The sequence below is a fragment of the Phyllostomus discolor genome, chromosome 5 (genome assembly GCF_004126475.2).
Source record: "Phyllostomus discolor isolate MPI-MPIP mPhyDis1 chromosome 5, mPhyDis1.pri.v3, whole genome shotgun sequence".
NCBI classification, from domain to species: Eukaryota; Metazoa; Chordata; class Mammalia; order Chiroptera; family Phyllostomidae; genus Phyllostomus; species Phyllostomus discolor.
This window is the reverse complement of record NC_040907.2, coordinates 6,937,803-6,960,718: the sequence shown is the minus strand read 5'-3', so window position 1 is coordinate 6,960,718 and position 22,916 is coordinate 6,937,803. Positions and strand designations below refer to the sequence as shown.

The 22,916-nt window shown below is 60.3% G+C and overlaps 1 protein-coding gene across 2 annotated transcripts in view; it reads right to left on the bottom strand.

Moving 5' to 3' along the window:
- Window positions 1–267: 267 nt before the first annotated feature.
- The window catches only part of CLCN6 (chloride voltage-gated channel 6), a 37,009-nt gene continuing 14,360 nt past the window's right edge, over window positions 268–22,916 (bottom strand). Inside the window, exons 8-23 of one of the 2 annotated variants that reach the window (XM_028511829.2) lie at window positions 18,390–18,457; window positions 17,178–17,236; window positions 16,196–16,328; window positions 15,482–15,595; window positions 15,000–15,166; window positions 14,329–14,455; window positions 11,176–11,302; window positions 10,693–10,846; window positions 10,415–10,574; window positions 10,219–10,325; window positions 8,807–8,993; window positions 7,807–7,964; window positions 7,492–7,648; window positions 5,699–5,806; window positions 5,458–5,583; window positions 268–3,281 (exon numbers count right to left, since the gene is read on the bottom strand). In XM_028511829.2, coding sequence (XP_028367630.1) covers window positions 3,201–3,281; window positions 5,458–5,583; window positions 5,699–5,806; window positions 7,492–7,648; window positions 7,807–7,964; window positions 8,807–8,993; window positions 10,219–10,325; window positions 10,415–10,574; window positions 10,693–10,846; window positions 11,176–11,302; window positions 14,329–14,455; window positions 15,000–15,166; window positions 15,482–15,595; window positions 16,196–16,328; window positions 17,178–17,236; window positions 18,390–18,457 — 2,033 coding nt within the window. In that variant the 3' untranslated portion in view covers window positions 268–3,200. Of the gene's footprint in view, window positions 3,282–5,457; window positions 5,584–5,698; window positions 5,807–7,491; window positions 7,649–7,806; window positions 7,965–8,806; window positions 8,994–10,218; window positions 10,326–10,414; window positions 10,575–10,692; window positions 10,847–11,175; window positions 11,303–14,328; window positions 14,456–14,999; window positions 15,167–15,481; window positions 15,596–16,195; window positions 16,329–17,177; window positions 17,237–18,389; window positions 18,458–22,916 lie in introns of those variants that run through there. The other variant, XR_004903061.1, reaches the window with a different exon arrangement.

Sequence of the window (22,916 nt, the reverse complement as noted above, 5' to 3'; positions counted from 1 at the left end):
GGCAAACACGACCTGACAGTGCCCACGTGGGGGGGGGGGGGGACAGGGACAGCCACGTGACGTTTGCCAGGACCCGTGGGGCCCCACTGCTTACTAGGGTGGTGCGTGGACCCCTGCGAATGAAGGCGCCTGCTGGGAAAACTCTATGGGGAGAGCTGAGACCACACAACTGTCTTCTAGCTTTGCAGCCTGTACACACCGGCGAGACAGGAGGTGTAGGGCAAAAACCAAACGTCACTTGAAAGGAGCACTGCAGAGACCAAAGGCTAGAGACAGATGAGGATGTTTTACTCTGACATGGTACGGTTATAATGAGAACGTCCAAGTTCCAACGGTTCAAATAAAAATAGGATTTTACAAATTAAAAAAGACACCATTTACATACACAGTGGAATTAGCAAACATCACTGTACAAACCAACAGTGCAAACGGAAACAAGGAAGCCATGGCCGTCGCTACGACCAAGGTCCGTGGGAGCTGCAGGGCAACCTGCTCTCAGATCCCGGGGTCCAGGAGGGCGCGCCTGGCCTTTCTGGTCACCAGGCTGCGTCAATGTGCCACTTCACATCAGAAACGTCCTCTGGGCGGCTGGGTCAAACAGGCGTCCAGTCCAGCCAGCAGTCGCTAGTTACACTAGGTCACAAGCAAATCACCTGGCAGAGTGCAAAGGCCCCACGGCCGTGGGGACTCTGCTCCCGACTTCCCCACCACCTACCTCAGCCGGGGAGCCACGAAGCACCAGGCTGGAGACAAAATACAACCACCTCTGGCCACCCCAGAGCCCTCCGTGCAGCTTTATCTGTGGAGGGACCACACCGCCGGGAGGCCGCGGGGCTCGCGGGACCAGGTGCGAGCTGGAAATGCAGGCTTCTAACAGAAATCAGAGGCGCGAGGCTAACAGCTGCTTTGCTACAAGGCGGGCAGTGGCTGTCTTTGGGCTTATCTGGAAAGGACAGCCACCCACAGAGGACGGGAAGGGTGTCCTTCCAGAGGGGCCAGGGTGTGGGTCCTCCCTGGTGGTCGTGCAGGGAGTTCGGGGGGAGGAAGGTATTGCATTCTGCTGTCTGTGTCTGGGCTATGCTGGTGGGAGCAAGGTATCTTGGTGGCTGAAGGGCAATACGATGTGCATGGGGGTCAATTCTGACGACATTCCCCCGGCGGCTCTGGGGAGCACCTGGTGGCCCGGCCCTGGATGCCAGAGGCCCTCCCTCAGGCCGTGGGCCCCTCCAGTCTCTGTGAGGGCTGGGAAGGCGGGTTCCGCCCATGATCTGTGCGACTGGCTCCCTTCGTCATTACAGGGACGGGTCAGGCGGCCACGCTCCCAGTTGCTGCTTTAGAATAAGGTGGCAGTTGGTGCAACCCCGTCACACTGAGAAGGGCTTGCCTTTTTTTGGTCCCGGTGATTTACTGGATGATTTATTGGGGGTTTCAGCCACATTTCACAAATCAAGTGCATCCGGGGATGCTGAAAAACTTAGGCCTCAAAGCACTTTTGGTCAAAGACATGAGGAAATAGCCCTGGCTGGTGTGGCTCAGTGGACTGAGCACAGGTCTGCGGACTGAAGGGTCGCCAATTTGATTCCCAGTCAGGGCACATGCCTGGGTAGCGGGCCGGGGCCCCCAGCAGGGGGCGTGAGAGAGGCAACATACTTGGATGTTTCTCCCTCTCTTCCTCCCTCCCCTCCCCCCCCTGTAAAAATAAATAAATAAAATCTTTAAAAAAATAGCAAGGAGAGGCCACGGTCTGTTAGAAAAGATCCTGAAGCAGCCCCTCGCTGAAAGGGAAGGAGTCATCAGAATGTGTTGAACGCGGGACCTGAGCCCCTCACCCACCCCCTCAGCTGCAAGGGTCATGGCAGCAACATCACCGTGAGGTGGAAGGCGGGAGAGCGGTGTCGCCCGGCCAGGCCCCGTGGTCCTCACGGCTTCCACGGTTAAATCAGAACGTCAGATGCAAACGGCGCCATATGTAGACCCAAAGCACAGCTGCCACCGGGCTGTCCCGTGGGCCCAGAACGCTGATGAACACGCGGAGAGGGTGGAGGGCAGAGGCCAGTAGGAGCACGTGCCCGACACGCAGATGCCCACTCAGGGGCCTGCACCGAGAGGCCCAGCCAGCCTGGAGGGAAACCGAGTCCCCGAGAGACACAGGGAGGCCTCCCGTGCGCGATGCTGACCCCTTGGGGCCTGCCGCCCCTCCCCACTCCAGGCAGGCCCCTCCTGCAGTTCCCACGTCTGAGCCCCCTCAGGAGGCAGGGGTGTGGTGACAGCGGGGAAGTGACAGATGTTTATGGAGGGCGGACAGCCTTGTCCTCAAATACGCCGTCTGCTTTGTCACCAGCACCTGGGCTTTTCCAGCTGGGACACGCACTTGCAGTGGCTACTGCCCCAGGGTTCCCTGCTCTCCACCTCAGAGGCCCCTGCGCCGCTCCCCAGAGCCAGGCATCACGTCTGGGGTGCTGCGTCAGTGCGCTGGGGGCGGGAGGGCACCGGGGTCCTCGGGGCTGGGCTGCGGCCGCTCTTCCAGGGAGACGCAGGCACAAACGAAGGGGGGTTTCCTGCCGCCCGGCTTTCCACTCGGAGACTGTTAGTGGGGAACGCTTTGTGCACAGAGACTGAGCCCGCAGCTCACGCCCCGGAAGCAGAGCGGGTCCCTCAGGTGAACAGGTACTGAGCCGGGAGGCCCGGTGCAGGAAGGCGTCCTGGGCACAAGGCTGTTTCCTCAATGCCCAATTCCAGAACGTAGTAATTCACTTAATTTTGCAACTGATTCCCCCTAGTGTCTGCCTGGGCCATAGCCCCTCTCATCACGGTTTAAGGCAACAGCGGGGTTCCCTAGGAAAGCAGCAAGGGGGGGCAGGGACAATGCACTGGGGTCTCCCTCCAGTGAGGCCCGCCGCCCGCCTGCTCTGGTCCTGGCATTAGTGGGGTGGAGGGGCCTGTGTGGACACTGGATGGGGGCCTTGGGGAGCAGGAAATGGGAAGATACTGCTGAGCGCGGTGGCCAAGGCCCAACCCTCGTGGGTTAACACCGTCCCCGGGACCTCTGGCCAGCAAAGCGTCTGATGACTGCAGGCTTTCCGAGTGAGGGGGTGACTGGGGATGTGCCGAGCCCCGGAACGGCCCAGGCAGGGCTGCCGCCCCAGGGAGCCCAGGGAGAGGGCCGGCCAGCCCGTGGCGTGAGGCCGCTGAGCGGGCCCTCAGATGGTCTGGTAGTGCTGCCGCAGCCGGGCCTGCAGGAACTCGTAGGTCAGGTTGTGCCGGGTGATGATCCCCACGATCTAGGGCGAGGAGGGAGAGACTTGAGTCACCCCAGAGTAAAACCCGCCGGGGCACGGCCAGGAACGGCCACAGAATGAGGACCCTCGCTTCAGAGGCCGCCTGACCTCCAGAAGGAACGGGACTCGGATGGCCAGGGCTCATGAGCTGGAGGCATGAACTTGGCTTCAAAACACCCTGTGGTTGCACCAGCTAAAATCTGAATTTGCCCATCTTTTTAAGCAGGGCACTCGCTCTCCGGCTTTCCCAGCTCCCGCTACCCCCAGCCTGCTGCACGTCCGGGTGCCCGAGGAAGGGCCCGGCCAGGGCGTCTCACGGGCTGTGACCCTGGCGCTCGTAAATGCCATCTTCCGAACCACCGTCATACTGACTCACAGTAAGAAGCACGAGCACATATTTGTTCTGCGTCCAAGTCCCGGCAGAAAGCTCTTAAAAACTCCTGGCATTTCCTAAGTGGTAAGAGTTCACAAAGGAGTCTTTTATTTTTCACAACAAGCCCTCCCAACCACACCCGAGTCTGTGTGGATGGTGTAACTTGTGGAAGGACCCCAAGGATGGGGGCTGGCTGCCAGGGGAGCCAACCCCGTGACTAGAGGGTCAGCACTCTCAGTCCCAAGCCCCTGCCCGGGGTGGGGGAGGCTCGAGGTGGAATCCGTCCCTAACGGCCAAGGACGCGCTCAATCGTGCGTGTAACACGGCCTCTCTTACAGCCCTGAGCTGCAGGGTTCGGAGAGCCTGCAGGCTGGGGAGCACGCCCGGGGCGGGGAGGCGGCATGCCGGGGGGCGGGGAGCCTGGCACACCTTCTGCACACGCCGCCCTGGGCGGCATCTCTTCCGTTAGGCTGTGGCTGAGCTGCGACCCTTCGTGATAAACCAGTAACCTATTGGCAGACTGCTTCCCTGAGTTCTGTGACCAGGGGCCGTGAAAACCTTATCTAGGGCCAGGTCAGAAGCCCAGGGGACTGCTGGGACTTCCGGCTGCCAAGGGCCCTTAGCCTGTGGGGCCTGGCACCCTCTGCCGGTCGACAGGGCCGGCGGGTGTCCAGAGGGTCCGAGAAGTGCTCGGTGGGGGGAGCCCCACCCCGGGTGACAGATGCACAGGAGACAGTGGGGGCATGGAGGGACAGAGTTCTTCCTGAAGGGCCGCTGCTCACTGTCACCGCAGCAGCGCCCTGTCACTCAGGCAGGCGCCGCACACTATGAACTGGTGGCCCCGTGAAGCAGGGGACACGATCGATGTGCGGCAACCACCGAGTCCGAAGGAGCTGTGCTGTGCACTTTGACCTCAGGGAGGGACCTGTCCCTCTCTGGGGGGGGCCTCAAAAGGCCACCGCTGCAGGGACATCTAACTAACACTGCAGCACAGAGGGCGACCGAGCGCGTGCTGCAGAGCGCGGTGCCTGGAGTGGGCGCTGCGGGGCCCCGGGGACTCCCTCACGCGCGAGTGCTTCGTGGTGCGGCCACGCCCTGCAGGCGCTGACCAGCGCAGCCCTGGCGTCGTGTTCGTTAACACTCGGCACACGAGATCCCTGTCCAGGTGCAGAGAGCGAGGGTAAACTGGAAAATTAACGTGGCCACCTCGGGAGAGAGAGCGGTTTGGTGCTGCTTTTTGGGTTTTTTGCTTATCTATGTCTTCTTATTCTTCTTCAATGAAACAACAATACTGTATAACAAGAAAAATATGGAGCTCGAACAAGAAAAAATGGCAAAGTCTGTAGCAATAATTATTGAATACCGAGTGTTGCATCTTTTAAAACGGTCCCAGTGTTTGGTTTGAAATCCTCTCATGTAACGGTATCGATGCCCACAGCAGGTGGGGAACAGGCGCCCCGCACCCCCACCTGCCTCCAGGTGCTGCCGGCCCAGGTGGAGAGAGTTGGCCAGAGCGTTTCTAGTCCACAGTGCCACTGGCGACACCTGCTGGCCACGCTGGAGACAGCACGTGAGGAATACAGGAGGCAGAGGGGAAAGAGGGTGAGGCTGGCTCAAGCCCCACACGCCCACTCCCTCCTCACTTCCTTGGGCGAGTTTCAGAGGAGGTTTTGGTCTGGAAACCTCCCTGGTGGGCTCTGATGTGCCCTCGGGGTGGAGAAGCCCTGACCCCCACAGGGCGCTGCGGTCAGGGGGTCCCTCCCGGCAGGCGGGAGGATGGACGGGCCGGCGCAGCTGCAGACTCACCTCTCCCACGGCATTCACCACCGGCAAGTGCCGCAGCCCCATGGTCCTGAACAGGTTGAACACCTGGGAGACGCTGGTGTTGGGCGAGACGGTGAAGGGGGACGGGTTCATGTACGGGGTGACATCCTGCGGAGGCGAGACGGCGCAGGTGAGCGGCAGCCCACGCTGCCCTCGCTGCCCTCGCCGGGGTGGGGTGGGGCGCAACCCAGCTCAGCCCGCCCCTGGGGGCGGCCCTCCTCACCACGATCATCCGGGGGTTCAGCAGGGTCAGGTCCAGGTCGTGGATGTCAGGGTACCGGGGGTAGTCCTCGGCCATCTCAGCATAGGACAGGCGTGGCTGGCTGGCGCTCTGCAAGCCCAACCGAGACACGGTCCTTGCTCGGGGCGCGGCCACAGGCAGGGTCACAGGTGGAGCCCCACCCCCACCGTGGGGCCGCATCTGCCCAGCCACAGCCCCGAGAGTGAGGCGGCCAGAACAGGCGCTTTGGGGCGAGACCCTGATCCAAGGCCAGTTCTCACTCAGCCTGTGCCCGGCTGCGTTGCCTGGGCAAGCCTCCGGACTCCCCGGGACACCCGTCTCCACCTGTGGAACGGACACGGGCTGTTCCGAAGTTTAAACGAGGAAAGCACTGACAGGGGCTGTGTGCGCTGGCTCGCGTGCTCCCAAAGATAAACCCGAGTCTGACCACCTGGAGCCCGGGAACGGGGCTGCACCAGGAGCCAGGCCTTTGCAGACGTGGGCCAGCACAGGCGAGGTCCTCCTGGGCTAGGGCGGCCTCAAACCCAGTGCCTGGCGTCCTTATAAAAAGAGGAGACACCTGGGGAGGAGACTGAGGGACGAGGAGGCAGAGATGGGAGTGACGCCTCTACAGTAAGGGAGCGCCGAGGGGGGCTGGCCGCCACCACTAACTCAGGAGGGGAGGCGAGGGGGGCCCTCCCCGGAGCCTCCAGCGCACACGACGCTGCCAGCCCCGGAGGCTGTGCTCTGGCCTCGGGAACGAAGGGAACGTCAGCTGCTGAGAGAAGCCACCCGCCGGAGGCAGCTGGGTACCGCAGCCACAGGAAACTCGGCCACTAGCTTGGTTCCTGCTCCTCCACCCCGAGTCTCATTGTTACTGTCACTGGGCCCCTGGGCCACCACCCCTGGTGACCACAGTGACCACCAGTCCTGGTCACTGCTCTGCTCCGTCCTCCTCCCTGAGTCCACTCTGCACACGGCTTTCTCCGCCCTCCACGGCTCCCGCTGCAGTATCAGGCCAGCTCTGGCTAGCGGGGCGTGCAGGCAAGGCCTCTGCAGTCCGGCCCACTTCACGCCCCCAGCTTCCTTGTCCCCTGTGCTCCACTCGTCCCCGCTACCCCACTCCCAGCCAGGCCGGTCCTCCCCAGAGACTACTCCCTGAAGCCCCAGCCTCTGCACCCGAGGCCCTCCCTGCCCCGCCCTGCGTGTGCTGCTCCTCCGTGCGCCAGCTGGACCATGAGTGACCTCAGCTGACCTCCAACGGACAAGGCCTGAACCAGGAGAGTCTGTGGGAAAACAGGCCTCTAAGCAACTTTTCCAGGCCCCTTCCTCGGCTCCCCCGGAAGGGACGCACTGCGTGAGGGGGAGCGGGTCTCAGGTCGCGAGGGAGCCACTGTGGACAACAACCCCCCGCGTATCTCCACAAAACCCAGTGGAAGAGAAAAGGGAAACTACGGGGGAATTTACGGGGAGAATGGTACTTCTTTTGGTAACATACGTGAGCAGGTTCACGCACAGCAGAAACCAAAACACAGAAATGTATTAAAAGCCTGCAGGCCGGCAGGACACCTGACAGGTGAGAGACCGAGTGCAGGATGGGGGGGGGGAACTCATATGCTCTGCTCAGTGTCACCTGGAACTTGGCGACTGGTGCAGAGGGGCCGTGGGGCGGCACGCACCCCTCGACAGCAGCCCGCGGCACATGACTCCCAGCGCCCCCTCTCCTCCCTGAGGTGCAGGGCTGTGCTCCTGCCCTCCTGCCCCCCACGATCCCACTGCAGAGGAGGGAGACTCACCGACTGACTCTCGGAATAGCAAACTCCCCGGACGAGCAGGGTGACCAGCTGCGACCGAAGGATGAGGCCGTGGAAGGTCAGAGGGCGGAAGCGTTCCTCCATGGTCCAGTCTTCACTTGGGGACTGGTCAGGGTATAGGTTGGGGTAGGGAGTGTATCTGTTACGTGAAAACCAGACGCTGCCGAGTGCACCCTCGCAGGACCGCGTGGCTTCCACGCCCGAGCCCTCCCCAAACCCCAACCCCTCCCTCCCCCCCTCCCCCCAGGGCCACCGGCCCTGTGCGTGCGCATGCGGTGGGCGGAGCTGCGCCCTCACCTGCGCTCCAGCATCTGCTGCAGCAGGTCCTCCTTCTCTGCGGGCTCCTCCGAGGCCACGTGCTCGTCGCACATGTTCCGCAGCTCGCTCGACGGGTAGGACTTCATGGACTGGCTGCGCCGGCGCTGCTCGCCGGCTCGGGTGAGGATGCTGGATTTCTGGGGGTGGGGAGGGGGGACGCGGGTGGCTGCACGTGGGCACACCAACACAGCGCCTACTCGGCGTGAGGGTCTGGGCGACAGAGGGGGTGCACAGCACCGGCCGGCGGGGACTGCAAGGCAACCTCGCAGTGGCTCGGGGGTTCATAGGAGCCTCCTGGGGCCGCGGGGCTTGCTTGCAGACCCCGTGGTTTCGGCCGGCCCACATCCCTGCTCCTTCGATTTGGAAACCGCACCTCAGCTCTCCAGTGGGAAACCACCCTTCTCCCGTGTCACATTTCAGTGGGACTGTCTGTCTCTGTGCCTCTCGGCCCCCAAAGCCAAGGGGTGGGCACATGGCCCAGGTGCCTCTACCTGGACTTCAAACTGGGAGCCCCCAAGGACAGACAACAGCCAGCTCTGAGGCCTCCTGGCCCCCACAGAGCGTCCACTAGCCGCCTGCGCACCCAGGGCACACACACCACTCCGGGTCTCCCGAGTCCCTGTGGGTCCTGTAGCTGCCAACTGCTTTTTTCTTTCTTAAGTAGGACAAAGTCTGTTTCTGCGCTCGGCAGCTCTGAGCCCACCCTGGCACACCTGCACACCGTAAATAATGAAGCCCCGAGACTGTGGAATAAAAACCAATGTGCCCACTTGCTGCCTGGGACAACAGACGCCTGTCCCGCTGGCCTAGACGAAGCCCACGCTCGCTGCGCTCATGGTCACGCACCGTGAAGCGTGCCGACCCCTCAGAGCCGGCCGGAGCCACCCCATCGGCGGGGTGTGACCAGCACTGGTTGGCGGGAGCGACGGAACCACTTGTCATCTGTCATTCTCCTCTCCTCTCGGGTTGCTTCTCTCACCTTGAACTTGATGTTGTTGCTGATGAGCTGGTTGCCCTTCATGAACTCCTTCTCGTTGCCCCGGTTCTCCGTGACCACCGGGAAGGCGTGGTGGACGGTGGTGCGCAGGATGCTGACCAGAGACTGGATGCGGGTGTGCGGGTAGACGTAGGTCAGGTTGGGCTCCATGATGTCGCTGGCTCTCAGCCTGGGGGGGAGGGAAGCCGTGCAGCCTCGCACAAGGGCCCCCAGGAGCAAGCCATGACAGGCTGTGCTGGGTCTCCTGCCGCCCGGGCTGCCTCTCCCGAACCGTGTCCTCTGCACACGCCTGTCCCCGTGCCCGGGACGCCCTTCCCTGCCTTGTCGAACTGCCGGGCCTCTACCTGCCCCTCGGCTCAGTGTTCAAAGTCCCCTCGGCACAACCCCGTCCGCTCGCCCAGGGGACTGACTGGCCGTCCCCTCTGAGCACCTCATGGCACATTCCACATATCACCACTGACTGGTTAATTCTAGTACTGGAATTAAAAAAAAAAAGAAAAAAAAAGGGCCCTGGCTGGCGTAGCTCAGTGGATTGAGCACGGGCTGCGAACTAAAGCATCGCAGGTTCGATTCCCAGTCAGGGCACATGCCTGGGTTGCAGGCCTCGGCCCCCAGCAACCGCACATTGATGTTTCTCTCTCTCTCCCTCCCTCCTTCCCTCTCTAAAAATAAATAGATAAATAAAATCTTTTTAAAAATAAATAAATAAAAGCAATATGTTTAAAAATAAAAAGGGTCTGAGTGCCCCTTTAACCAGGGGTGGCTGTCTACGGCTCCTTCCGCACTGCCAGGGCAGAACTGGGCCACTGCGACGGAGACCACGTGGCCCGCAAAGCTGGCCGAGCTCACTCTCTGCCTCCGTGCAGAACTCTGCCGGCCTCTCTGGGAGACTCCCAGGGCCTCGAGTGACAGCACCGACACGGGAGGCACAGACATTTGTGCACTGGTGGGTGGTCTGGGGGTTGCGCCCGGGAAATCACTGCCGACAGGGTGAGATCCCGTGAGGCGCACGTGAGGCGGGCTGGTCCTCAAACAGGGCTCAGCAGACCCTTCCACGTTCAACCCTGGCGCTGGCTTCCTGCGCTGCGGAGCGCTCACTTCCGGTTTAACCAGAATGCCCCAGGAGCCAAACGAGCCCAGGCGTCCGCCCTGCCCGCTCTGCCCCTCTGTCCCCTGCCCTGTCCCCAGTGCCCAGCCACACCGAGCTGAGCCATGTCCCCAGACGCGTTCAGGAACCAACGGGCTCGCTAGTGTAACGACCCCCTGTTCTTTCCTGTCTCACTCACTGCAACCCCAGAGTCCAAACAACCCCTTCCTACCCTACAGCAAACCTCCCTCGGCCCTAGCGTTTACGAGTTCTGAACCCGGGACACGCGGGGGCAGCGCGGCCTCACTTGTCCATCTCTGCCTCCGTCTCCCACTCCAGAAGCGGCACTCCCCGCAGGCCCACGTGGATGTCGTAGATGCCCTTGTTGAAGAAGTCCCCTGTCCACTTGGCCACCTGCAACACACGGCCGGGGCTTGGAGGGAGACCGCCGTGGGGCGAACCTGGCCCCGTTGCTGAAAGGGGCCTCGCAAGGGAGCGCTCACCATCAGAGTGACCATAATGGGGAGCCCGTAAGTGATCTCATTGGTAGACTCGATCAGGATGACCGTGAGACTGATGGTCATCCGGACGACCCCGCCCAAGAAGGCCGCGGCGCCGATCAGGGCGAAGGTCCCCGAGTAGATGTGGCCCAATCCGATGTAGCTGGTGGAGGGAGAGACCGAGAACGTGGCTTAGAATCCTGCCTGGGGGCGGGGGCCACGGTCCCCACATCTGTGCGTCTGTGCACACACGCGCATGCTCAGGCACGCACACGCGGTACCTTTTGAGGACATTGGCGACCAAACGCCCAAAAGCAGCGCCGCACAGCAGAGAAGGCACGAAGAGGCCGCTGGGGACAGAAATGCCGTAAGTCCAGCACGCAAGCAGGAAGTAGAGCACGAAGAACAAGGCCAGAGTGACGGGGCTGAAGGTGCCTGCAAGGCAAGGGCAGACCTGAGTCCCGAGACCGGGTGCCCGCCGAGGCCCACTGGGCCACCGTGGCTCCTGCCAGGTGCTCCCGCACCCCGACCAGTTCGCCGCCGCCACCACCGCCACCACCACCACCACCACCACCACCACCGGAGGCAGGGACGCTGATCTGTCTGGGTCGGCACGGCAGCGGGAAAGCCCGGTTCCCGCCCAGAGTTAAGGGCGAGGCTGGCTGCATCTGACGGCCGGCAGAGGTGCCGAGGAGTCCCTGTTCTTGGTTCCCTGGAGAGAAGCCAGCCGGCCGCCCGGGACGCATGGGTGCGCAGGAACGCACCGTCCTGGTGGAAGAGCTGCAGGATGGCAGACTCCTGGGGGTTGAAGAACAGCGTGGCCATGTCGTTGTAGGTCTCGTTGGGACAGAAAAAGGTCTTGATGCTCGAATTCACATCTTCTGATGCAACCTAAGGAACAGAAGTCAAGGTCAGCACACCCGACTGCACCCCTTCATCTTCCAGCAGGAGGTTCCTGGCTAGGTCGAAAACGTCTGGCATTTGAGTTTTCCCTGCAAATTAACCAGGCGCTAAAAAAGAGCTCTGCACCCAAGAGCAGCCAGCTGAGACTGCACTCCTCACACTGGGGAGCGATGAACCAGGACGTGGCCCTGGTTCGCCCACACTCGTGAAGAAAACGCAGCTGGGATTAGGAGCCCCTGTGGATTTGGCCTCGCCTCCACCCCCTGTGCTGGCTTTGTGAGCGACACTCCCGGAAGCCCAGCCCAAGACCCAGGCGACCAGGGGGAAGGTGAGGCAGGTGACAGACAAGTGGCTGGGGGTTGGCAGGTCTGTGAAGCTGTGTCCAGGGTATGGCTGACCTAGCGCCCCAACTTTGGCTCCGAATGGAAAAGGCCTCCACCCTGGAACGCACTGCAGAAGCAAAGCCACTTCCGCACAAGGCCTGATGCACACCAGGTGCTGCAGGCTCCCCTGCCAGGCTCCACCCAGCTGAGCAAGACCCGCCAGGGAAAACAGATCACTGCTTCACACCTGAGACCTCTGGTTCTCTCCTTCATTTTGTGCAGAAGGTGAGGTTCTGGCACTGCCTAAGTCCTTAGAGGGCAAGGGTATCCAGACTACGGCCGTTCTGGCTTTCCATCTGATGGTGGGCGACAGCATGGGGGTGAACTTTACCCCTGTCGTCGGGCACACAGAAAGCGTTCCTGCAGGGCTCACCAAGGCTGTGGACTTGTCCTGGGCTCAGTCCTACTGATAACACTGGAGAGACAGCTGTGTGTGGACACTCCAACGATACTAGGTAATGGGCCTGTCTAACCCTAACCGGTGAACCTGGCTGGGTTCAGCTGGGGGAACGCTGCAGGAGGAAGTGGGACAGTGCCCCCTACTGGTGGAACGTGGCAGGGAAGCGCTGGCAAGGGAGAAATGTGTTTAGGGCAGCGATGCACGGACAGGCTGAGATGACGGCACAACAGCCAACACATGCGTTTCCCAAACCACATCTGGAGGAACGCCAGTCCCGAAGGCTCCCTGGGAAGAGTCACATGCCCTGAGCAGCACTGGAGCGCTTACTGGAAATCAGAGCACCCCCTAAAAGCAGAGTGCGGGCTCATATAACCAGAGGGACTCGACACTCTCTTGTGACCTTAGGAAAGGTACCGCATTTTGCTGTGTACAATTCACACTCTTTCGCCCCAATTTCCGAGCGAAAAAGAAGGATGTGCATTACACGTGGGCAGTACTAACTCCCATGTACAGTGTGAATTATACATGGGAATTAGCACTAAAACGTGGTGTGCATTATTCATGGCAAAATGAGGTATTCTGTTTTGTGCTGCTTCAGCTTCCTCATCTGTAAAACGGGCACGGCTCCCACCCCACGCCGCAGGTTGCAAGTGATCTTGGGCAAGACCTCACTTGGCCCCCGTTTTCCCACCTGCAGAATGGGGTAATGACACGCGCCTGCATGGCCCTGGTGGGGACGGTGTGAGATGGTTTTGTAAAGCGCCTCGTGGAAAATCTGGGGCAGTGAACATTCCAAACGTTCGTAGCTCTGACTGGAACTTAAGGGCCTTATGAAGTCCGGCACTGACAAAACTTATTCCGTTCTGGTTAACCCACTTGACCACAGAACCCGTTTCCACCTGTTTCTGAATCGTGTAAAAATCACTGTTCCTTGGGCCGCAGTTTAGGAGACACTGGTTTGGTGACGAGGCGGTGGCCTTGGGCATAACCAGGAGCAGGTCAGTGAAATTTGTCTGTGAAGGGCCAGATAGTGCATATTGTAGCCTTTGCAGGCCATATACACTTTTTCTTTTCTTTTTCTTTTCCAAATTGTATTTGTTTATTTTTAGAGAGGGGGGGAAAGGAGGGAGAGAAACATCAATCGGATGCCTCTCGCACACCCCCAGCTGGGGACCTGGCCCGAAACCCCGGCATGTGTCCTGCCCAGGAACTGAACCAGTGGCCCATTGGTTCGCAGGCTGGCGCTCAGCCCACTGAGGCACGCCAGCCAGGGGCCACATATAACTTCTGTCACACATTCTTCCTGGCCTTTTTCAGCTCTTTAAAAATGTAGAAGCCAGTCTCAGCTCGGGGGCTACATGGAAACAAGCAGTTGCCAAGGGCTGCGTTTGGCCTGTGGGCCGCAGGCTGCCTACCACCCCCTCATACCCGCTCCGCTGCCCGGGCCTGCCCGCGCACACTGAAGGAGCAGCCATCCGAGACAAAGGCCCCAGAGGGCCTCTGGGGCACTCGGGGGGCCCCTCGGGACTACAAGACAGGTACTTAGACAGCACTCCCAGGCCCCACCCTGCAGGCCAGAGTGGCGTAGCTGGCCGACCAAAGTCCAGCCTGCAGACCCACCTCCAGGCTGGCCCCGAAGCCTCGGGGCAGAGTAAGCTCCTGCCCCACGGACCCTGCTCTCTCAGGGAGAGGTTCTGGACACTCCCACATGCTCCTAAGAACGGAAAAGGGACAGTGCGGACAGGACGGGTGCCAGTAAGTGACCTCACCACCGTGAAAAGCCAGCACTGCCGTCCACCCTGTGGCAGTCACTCCTGCCGCCCTGTCTCAGTGCGACCCGCAGCCACCGGGGTCGGGGGAGGAGGTGAGGCTGGTGGCACATTTCAGGTGTGGAAATGCTAGAAGAGTGGACTGGGGCTTGAAGCAGCAGACTGTCCACTTCCCCGGCGTCTGCTTCCAAGTAGTGTTTGTTGTTCAAGAGAGGAAGCGAGGGGCCGGAGGTCATGTCTGTGACACCAGGGCAGCCGGGACGGTGAAGGAGGCAGAGGCGCACGCCTGCTCGTGCAGAAAGGCTGCTGCACTCCCCTGCCCCTCGGCAGGCCGGGCAGGCGCGGAACAACGCGCCCAGCACGCTCGGCTGCTCTAACAGAGACACGTCTTGTCCTACATGTTTCTGGATCCTTCCTGTGGACGCAGCACGAAGGCTGCTGCGGTTGTTGCACCGGGGTTACCTGGAGCGGGAACGAGTCATTCCCGGTCTGACTGGAGGACAACATCTGGCGGCATTCCCCGAGCACCATGGAGGCCACGAACACCACCGCGGTGGTCACCAGGGACACCAGGAGGCTCTCCAGGACTCTGGGAAGCAGAGGAGGCTGCGATGACGCGGTGCCAGGACACTCCACAGCCTCGGAGACTCGACACACAGCCCCGCCCGCCCCCCGCCCTCGTCTCCCCAGAGAGCACGCACACACAGCAGCCCCCAGTCAGCCAGCATTTGTTCCAGCAATTTCTACGCAAACAGTGGGTAGCCGGGGATGTGGCTGCTGCGTCCACATCGGCTCTCTCTGAGGAACAAGAGGGCCTTTTGTACATGGTCCCAGGGGTGAGAGCCTCACTGACCGTCCTGACTCGGTCAAGTGCCCTAGTGGCAAGTCAGGACAGGCTGGGGGTCTGCCAGCGACTCTGGTATCAGCTAAGCTCAGACGCAGCCTTCTGGCCTGCCTGACAGATACGGCGGGTGTGTGACCCTGTGTACTGCCCCAACCTTGGACATGAAATCAGAGCTGGTGTGGAAGGCAGGGTCTGGCCACGCGGTCGCCTCCCTCTGGAGAGAGGGCCCCGCCCACACGAGGCTCAGGGAGCCGCCGCAGCAGGTTGGGGGAGGTGGCTGCTCAGGTACCTGACGAGCTTGGGCTTCGGGTGCACGTTCCGCATACGGTACTTTGCAAGCCTCTTGTTCAGACAGTTGAATGTGGCTCCCAGGAGGCCCCCGATGACCCCCATCACGATGAAGAAACCCAAATCCACAGCTGTCCAGAGGTGACATTTTTTGTCAGAGTCAGAGCACTGAGAGGAGGGCAAGGGAGGGAGAGAGAAGCACCCCTGAGAACAGGCAGGGCCCCTGAGAACAGGCGGGGGTGGGAGCAGAGGAGGCAGACACGGTGGGGGGGGGGGGGGCTCTGAGGCTGCTGGCTCTCCCCGGGAGCCACGTGGTGCTGGAGCCCCGCCCACACCGGGCCGGGGGCGAGCCTGGGAGACTGGCGGGGAAGAGACCCGCCCCCCCCAGAAGCTGCACCTGCCCTTCTGATCACTTCTCCCTGGTACTCAGAGCAGCGGTCACGGGTCACGCAATAAATTCTGGGGGGAAAGGACGAAACATACCTTAAACTCGCCGAAGCTCAGCAGTCCAGGGAGGTGGAAGGAGCCCCAGCTCCCAAACTGAATCCCAGAACGGAAGAAGTTGAGGGTGAAGGTGGCCGACATGGAACAAAAGAGCTGGGGACAGGTGACAAAACAAGGACGTTCAACAGGGACAACTCCTACTTCCTCCCTGGCCCTCCTCATAGAGCCCCCCGCTCTCCACAGCAACCTGCAAATTCCAGGTGTGACCCAGGGTCCGGGGACCGCTGCGGGGAGGCACCCCCGGTGCGGCCGACTGCACTACGGGCCGCAAGAAGCTTCCGTTTCAACGGCCTGTGGCTATAGCCTATTTACTCACAGCCAGTTACGCACCAGCTCCCGAGCCAGAAGGGAGCAGCAGGCACGCGAGGAAGAACGCGCTACTCTAAGGCAGGGGACGGGGGTCCAGTGCGGGCTTGGCCCTGCCTGCCTGACGGCCCTGCCAGCGCCGCCTCTTCCTGTCGGGGGGCTCGCCGAGAGAGGGTGAGGCCAGTGTGACGTGGGGAGGTGGGGGCACGGATACGGAAAGCACAGGAGAGTCCACGGCCTGGCAGTTACGGGCGTCTAAGCAAAGGAATTTCCGACCGAGGGGGCCACGCCGGTCATCAGGACCACAGGTACCGGACGAGGCATGTCCAGCCTGACCCTGTGCGCGTGGCTCCTTAGGAGAAGGCGTTCCCCGGAGGGCCCCCTCACCACTTTCCACGTGAGCCCTTGGTTCCAGAAGGACGAGCCCTCCTCCAGGCTGAACAGGGTGCCCCCGATGGGAGCCCCGAAAGCTGCGGCGATGCCGGCGGCCGCCCCCGCAGACACAAAGTCGCGCTTGTCTCTGAGGAGAGAAGGGACAGGCGGTTTGTTGGAAAGAGCACTCAGGGCGACAAGGGCAGTTCTTCCCTTTCTTATCTGCCAACATTTTATCTGGGGACCCATGGGGTCAGGGCTGGAGGGCAGGTCTCTGGGGAAGCCGCCTGGGCAGCAGATCTGCTCCCCTGACAGCCAGGTGCTCTCCCCAGCCCGACGTCCGCCAGGTGGAGGGGCCCCCGAACACAGCATCTCAGCCCCAGCTCGGCCCCTGCTGAGCCAGACTCTCCCCAGCTCTTCCTTCCAGAGAGCCATGGCGTCGTGAAAATGTCCAAGTGCCGGCTACATGCAGAGGCGTGGGTGACAATGGCTTGCAGGAACACGGAGACAGGAAGGTGGACCACGGCTCTGACCCAGGGCTCCGGACTCCACGGGCCCGGTGGGCTCGGCGGTTTCACACACACAAATCCCACAGGGCGAACATGCGCCGAGAGTGCGCACCGCCCACCCAGAAAGGCGGCAGACCCAGCACACTGCTTTGGACTACGAAACTCGCCCTTGAGGGCGTGCCTGTGGGCTGTCTCGGTCCAGGGAGTTTCCACCTCCCTGGCCCAAGATGCCTCTGGGCCTTAGTTCACGACAGAACAGAAGCCACTGGACCAGCTGGGCCCTTGCCGCTCATTTCCAGGACAGAAGCTCAGGGCCCGCTCCTTCCTGATGCCGGGGTTCGCATACAGCCTGCCCGGCAGGGGAGAGGGTGAGCAGGCCAGAGCGAGTGCCGGGCCTGAGGGGGACCTGAGGGGCGGTAAAGGTCACCCTGCTAATTTAAAGCAGCAGCAGCCAAACAAAGAAAATCCAATTCCTAACCTTTCCGTACCTGTCACTTCGGAAATAGGGGAAGTTCACCTGGATCTTCCGGAAGGAGATGCTCTGAAACTAAAATGAGAGGAAACCAAGTCAGGGCCGAGCCTGCAGGACCCGGGGGGGTTCCCCCCCACCCGCCAACCACCTGGGCAGGTGTGCTGTGAGCACAGCAGCCCGGAGGAAAAGAAGTTATCTTTGGGAGGGACTTTCTTTCCTGCCCCCGAATGTCTACAATCTTCGGAAACTGCACTTCGTACGTGGTCAGCGCGGCAGAAAGAGAACGGGGAAGGAAGCGGCTGAGCGGAGGGCCGGGAGGGTGGGAGCTGCCGCAGATGAAGCGGAGCCCGCTTGGGGTGGCGGTAAGAAAGGGGCAGGCGCCACCCGCCGACCCGTCCACCACACACTGACTTCCAGGAGGCCAGGGGCTGGGTGAGAAGATGGAGCAGCAGCGGGACGGAGAGAAGACGGACTGTGGGAGAGACCCACTTGTCTCCTCTGCTCCCACCACTCACTATCGGTCACCCTCTCCCCTCGGAGCGGGAGAGGGAGGCGTCCACACGACAGATCACGAGGAACCGAGACGGCCCCCGCCTGCAGCCGGAGTCTAGACTAGCCCGCAAGGACGGGAGCATCAGGGCGCCGGGCCGGCTCCTCCCCCTGCGCTGCCGCCGGCCCTGTAATGCCTCCGGTGCACTCGGCACGGCCCTGCACCCGGGGCCACCTGGGACGGGCTCCCAGCCCCTTGGGATGCGGCAGCGCCGAGCCAGCCGCCAATCCACCTCGTGTGGAGGTGCCAGGCAGTGGCTGCGGGGCCCCGGGTGGCTTCCACCTGAACACACTTCCTCTGGGCCCCGTTTCTGACGCCAGGACTTGGCAGGGCCTCGTGAACACTTTGAGGTGTCACGCCCTGGCCAGTGTGGCTCGGTTGCTGGGTGGCATCCTGCCAACTGAAAGGTCGCCGGTTTGAATCCTGGCCAGGACACACGCCTGGGTTGTGGGTTTGGTCCCTAGTTGGGGCACGCGCAAGAGGCAACTGATTATCGCTCCTGTCTCATATCAATGTTTCTCTTTTTCTCCCTCCCTTCCCCTCTCCCTAGAATCAATAATCAGACTCCAAAGTCAGGTTCAGGTGCTCCCAGTGGACTTTTGCCCACGTGGCATCACAGAATGCCCCTGCCCGGGAGAGCGCTGCAAGGGCCTCCCCTCCCCGCCCAGCCGCCCTTACCTGAGGGAGGCCAGCGCCCACCACTGCGCCGCTGTGGATCATGGGGCCTTCCTTCCCCACGAAGAGCCCTGGGACGGGGGAGAGGGGAGACCACCAGTCAGCCCCGAGCCAGCTCCAGCTCAGGAGGCCTTGGCTACGCACGTCTTCCTCGTGCTAACTCTGCAGCAGGGATGATCGCGTGACTGCCTCACAGAAGGAGCGAGTCAGATCCCCATCAGGGGAGAGGAAACACTCTTAAAGTCTCTCTGGGCATCAGCAAACTACAGCCTGCGGGCCAAAGAGGACCGCCGGGCTGTATCTGTACAGCTGGAAAGGGAAGGATAAGTTTACACTCTTACCTGGGTATGTTTTATATGGTTATGTGTTGGGGACCACTTTGTGTGGCATCAGAGACTGCAGCCCCCCACAAGCAAGGCCTTGAGAGAGGCCCCTGAGTCTCAGCTGGAACGCCGGGAATGCTGGAGGCAGGCATGACCCGACACTAGCGCCCACGGATCCCGGATCCCGTGGGAAGTCAGGCCTAGAGAATACATTGTACCCTTTGAAGCTTGCTTGGCTTTTATGGCTCTGTCGATACACACTGGAAGTTGAAGTTCAAGGCTTAAGGAGTGAACTTCTTATCTCATGAAACACGTCTTGCAGACCCTCTGGCATCAGCATGACTCACAGACCCTGACCTGAGGCAGATCTCTGTGCTCCCTCAGCTGTTATCCATGGACGACACCTGTGTCTGTGTGACCATGGCCTTTGACATTGATTGATGAGCCATGCATGCATGCTGTGCACCCCTACACACACCATTCCCGATAAAAGCCATTTCAGAGAAGGGCTTGGGGCGTTCCCCAGTAGAGGGACTCGCCACCCCCTTTTCCTCGGGAGCAGCAAGATTGTGTTTGGGACGACTTATTCTCATCCACGGCGGCCGGCACAGCTCCGCGGGACGGGGCAGCCCACATCTTGGCGCCCCGACGGCGACCCTTGATTCGGGACCTGCATTGGCCAAGAGGCTACGCGCCATCATCACAGAAGGCACACCCAGACAGGGGCTGGGATTCGGGGCCTTGCACCCCACGGTGAGGGGCAGCAGCACCAGCACTTTTGGTTATGCTGCCGGCATAACCTCTCGTGCCGCCAGGGCCACCTCTCGTGCCAGTTTGGTTGCGGTCTCCTCTCCTCCCTCCTCTTCCCCCCTCCGCCTCCAGGTATTCCAGGAAACTGCCATCAGCTGACGTCTGCTCATTCCCCAGCAATCAGCCCGAGAGGGTTACAGAACCAGATAAGCCGAGTGAGGGTGGGGAAGACAAAAGCAAAAGCAAAACCATCCCAGCCCCTGACATGGGCTCCGGGCTTTCCAGGGAGCAGGAGGTGTGTTTTCCACTGCTTCAGCAGCTTCTTCAGGCTGCGGGACGTCAGGTTGGAGAACAGCACTTGATGAACTTACTGCAGACCGTTAAGAGCTACTTACTGCCCGTGGTTCCCAGACAAAGGCTCTTCGGGTGTGGAAGTGTGGGGGAAAGTGGGGCAGGAATCAAACGGGATCAGGAGAACGGGACCCCTACAGGACGTCAGAATGTATCACCCAGGAGCTAGTAAGAGTGGCTCTCGCCCCCACTCACACTAGAAACCCGGATATTCAGCAAAGCTCAGACACCACAGAGGGGACACACAGGGTGGCGGCGGCGGGCGTAGGTACCAAACCTAATAATGAAAACCCACTGCCACAAACGGAGGAGGAAGGCTCCCTCCCCAGCCCTCCTTCGGTCCCACTCCAGGAAAACCTGCTGGAGGAGCCGCCTGCTCCCCCTCCTCCTCATCAGATTCACCTCCGGCCCTCGGCCAGACTACCAGCGCCACGCAGCCGCGTCTCCCAGAGGCTGCGCAGCCAGGGACTGGAGAGCTCTGTCCGCTTCCCCATCGTCACTAAGCAGCGCAGACGGCACGTCCGGAAGGGGAATTCCGGCCGGGTCATCCCCGAGCTATGGGACAGCAGCCCCCGGGGTCTGGGAGGCTGTCGGCGGGCTTAGTTTCGAGAAAGGGGTTCCTACTTTCTCTCTGCTATCTTTCCACTTTTCTCTCCCTCCCCTCGAGAAACTGCTGCACCCCGTGGGCACGGGCTGAGCATTAAAGGCCTCAAGGGCACTTGCTGCAAAGGAAGACACCCGTGAGAGGACAGGCTGGGACGGGGACCAGGACAGGTGCTGGGTTCATGGCCAGCTGCAGGAAGAAGTCCAGGCGACGAGGGGCACACTGTGGAAGCAACCACACTCCCATCCCTGCGGCGCTTCCCCCACTTAGGTTTAGTTTTCAGGAGGAGAAAGCAAGATTTTAGCCTTTAGTGGAAGAGCTAGCTTTTCCAGGTTCTTTGCTCCTCATTATGCCTTTTCTTCGCTCATATTTGCTTCATTTATAAGTTTCCCCCTCTTCATTTCCTAATATACTCTCCTTCGGTCAGACATTCGGAAACCTCATCAGCCTTGAGTTTTAAAAGACTTGTTATAGAAGGAAAAATAAACACCTAAGTCTTTAAAACACTGCACATTCTAGAACTAGGAGCTACCAGGTCCAGAGAACAACAGGGTCATTAGCTGGCGTCACAACTTGCAGAAACAGCAGGGGGCCTGTCTTTCCGAGCAGGGGAAGAAAGTGACACTTTGAAAACTCAGGCTGGTTTTCAGCTGCCGCCTGAGGCCTGAGCCTGACCCGCCAGCTCCGTTTTCTCCAGATTCCGGAGCAGAGCAAAGGGGGGAAGATCACTGTAAGGATGGAGCAAACTGCTTCTCAGGTCACTCCCTCCCAGGCAGTGGGCCACTGTTTAACCGCTCAACTCCCCACTCAGGTTTAATTCTTAAGAGGAGAGAGATCTTTCTACTATCTGACCTCTAACCGAGACGGGAATGGGGCTATTGAAGGAACAAGAAGTTTACTTTCGATTGCTCCAGCAGCTGATCAAAGGAGCTGGCCGCCAGGTCACCGACCAGCACTGAATCAGTCTTTTGCAAAAGCTGAAGTATTATTGCCCTTGGTCCCCAGACGAGGGATCGTCAGACCTCCGGGTCTGGGAGAAGGCGGGGCAGAGGCCAAGGGGGCACCAGGAGCATGGAGCAGGCTAGGCTGGAGACGCTCCCCCACCAGGGTACTGTGTGCCACGCAGCCAAGAGTAAAGGGCTTTAATCCGACAGAAGAGGAGGCACTGAGTTAACATCACAGGGGTGTCTCTCCCCACTCCTGTGAGCTGAGTCTTGTCAATCAAGCAATTCACACCAGGCAGTTAACTCCAGTGGATCTCTCGAGCCCAGCGCTGTTACTTTGTTTTCCTACTCTTTACACACCCACAGAGTATTAGGACAGTGAACCCCAAATCTGAAGTCACTGAATGGCTTTTCCTCCCTCCCCAGCCACGAAAGACCGTCAAGCCCTACATCACAGCCCTCAGTCAGCTTATCTTCAAGGGCCGTGACTGGGCCCGACAGCGAACCTGGGGAAGAGGGTGTGCTTGTGTCTCCTCTCCCGCAGGAACCCTGGAGCTGCCGGCGAAGAGGGTGAAGCCGTATCATGGAAAAGGCTACCCCGTTCTGCAGCCTGCCTCCGTTCCGCTGGACTCCCCTGACCCAGGGAGGAATAGTACGGCTGACGGAGATGCTCCTGTCACCTGTCAACGGCTCACTTGTGTGTGACCCAGGCCTCTCCAAGCCGTGGGTCACACCTCCGCAGTGGGACTCCCACCAGTGCTCACGGGAGGAGGTCCAACCTGGCCCGTGAGGGGTCTTCTCCACCGATCTCGAGGGACAAGTCCATCAACTCCAGCTTGAGCCACGTCAACAACTCCAGGACGACACACGGTTCGCCGAACGAGGGGTCTTTCCGGCCTTGCATGACAACTTACAGTGGCTCAATCCAAGGACTTGGTTTCAAGGACCAAATCTGCGGGTCTAGGTCATAGGGGCTACGGGCTGCCTCCCGATCACTGTCCTCTTTTGAGCCCTGAGATGCACGCACCAACTGTTGTCCAGAGATAGTGCAGGCGGAAAGCAAGTAGCAGGCTTCATCGGACTTCCCACCGTGTCCGCCATGACAAACAGGGAAGGGGGAGATAGAAGACAAGGACCTGCATCTAAGACGACTCCACCCAGCAAAGCTCTCATTTAGAACGGAAGGGCAGATAAGGTGCTTCCCAGATAAGGTAAAGTTAAAGGAGTTCATCATCACCAAGCCCTCATTATATGAAATGTTAAAGGGACTCATCTCAGAAAAAGATAAAAAGTATGAACAGTAAAATGAACACAAACTCACAACTATCAACAAATGAACCTAAAAAGAAAAGAAAACCAACGAAAACAGAAACTAAGCCAACAACGAGGACAGGAACAGAATTAGAGAAATGGAGATTACATGGAGAGATTTCAGTGGGGAGGGGGAAGAAGCAGCATAATTGGGAGGCATAAAATAGACAGAGAGAGGTTAAGAATGGTACGGGAGACAGAGAACTCAAAAAAACCCAAACCATGTACAACCCAGACATGAACTAAG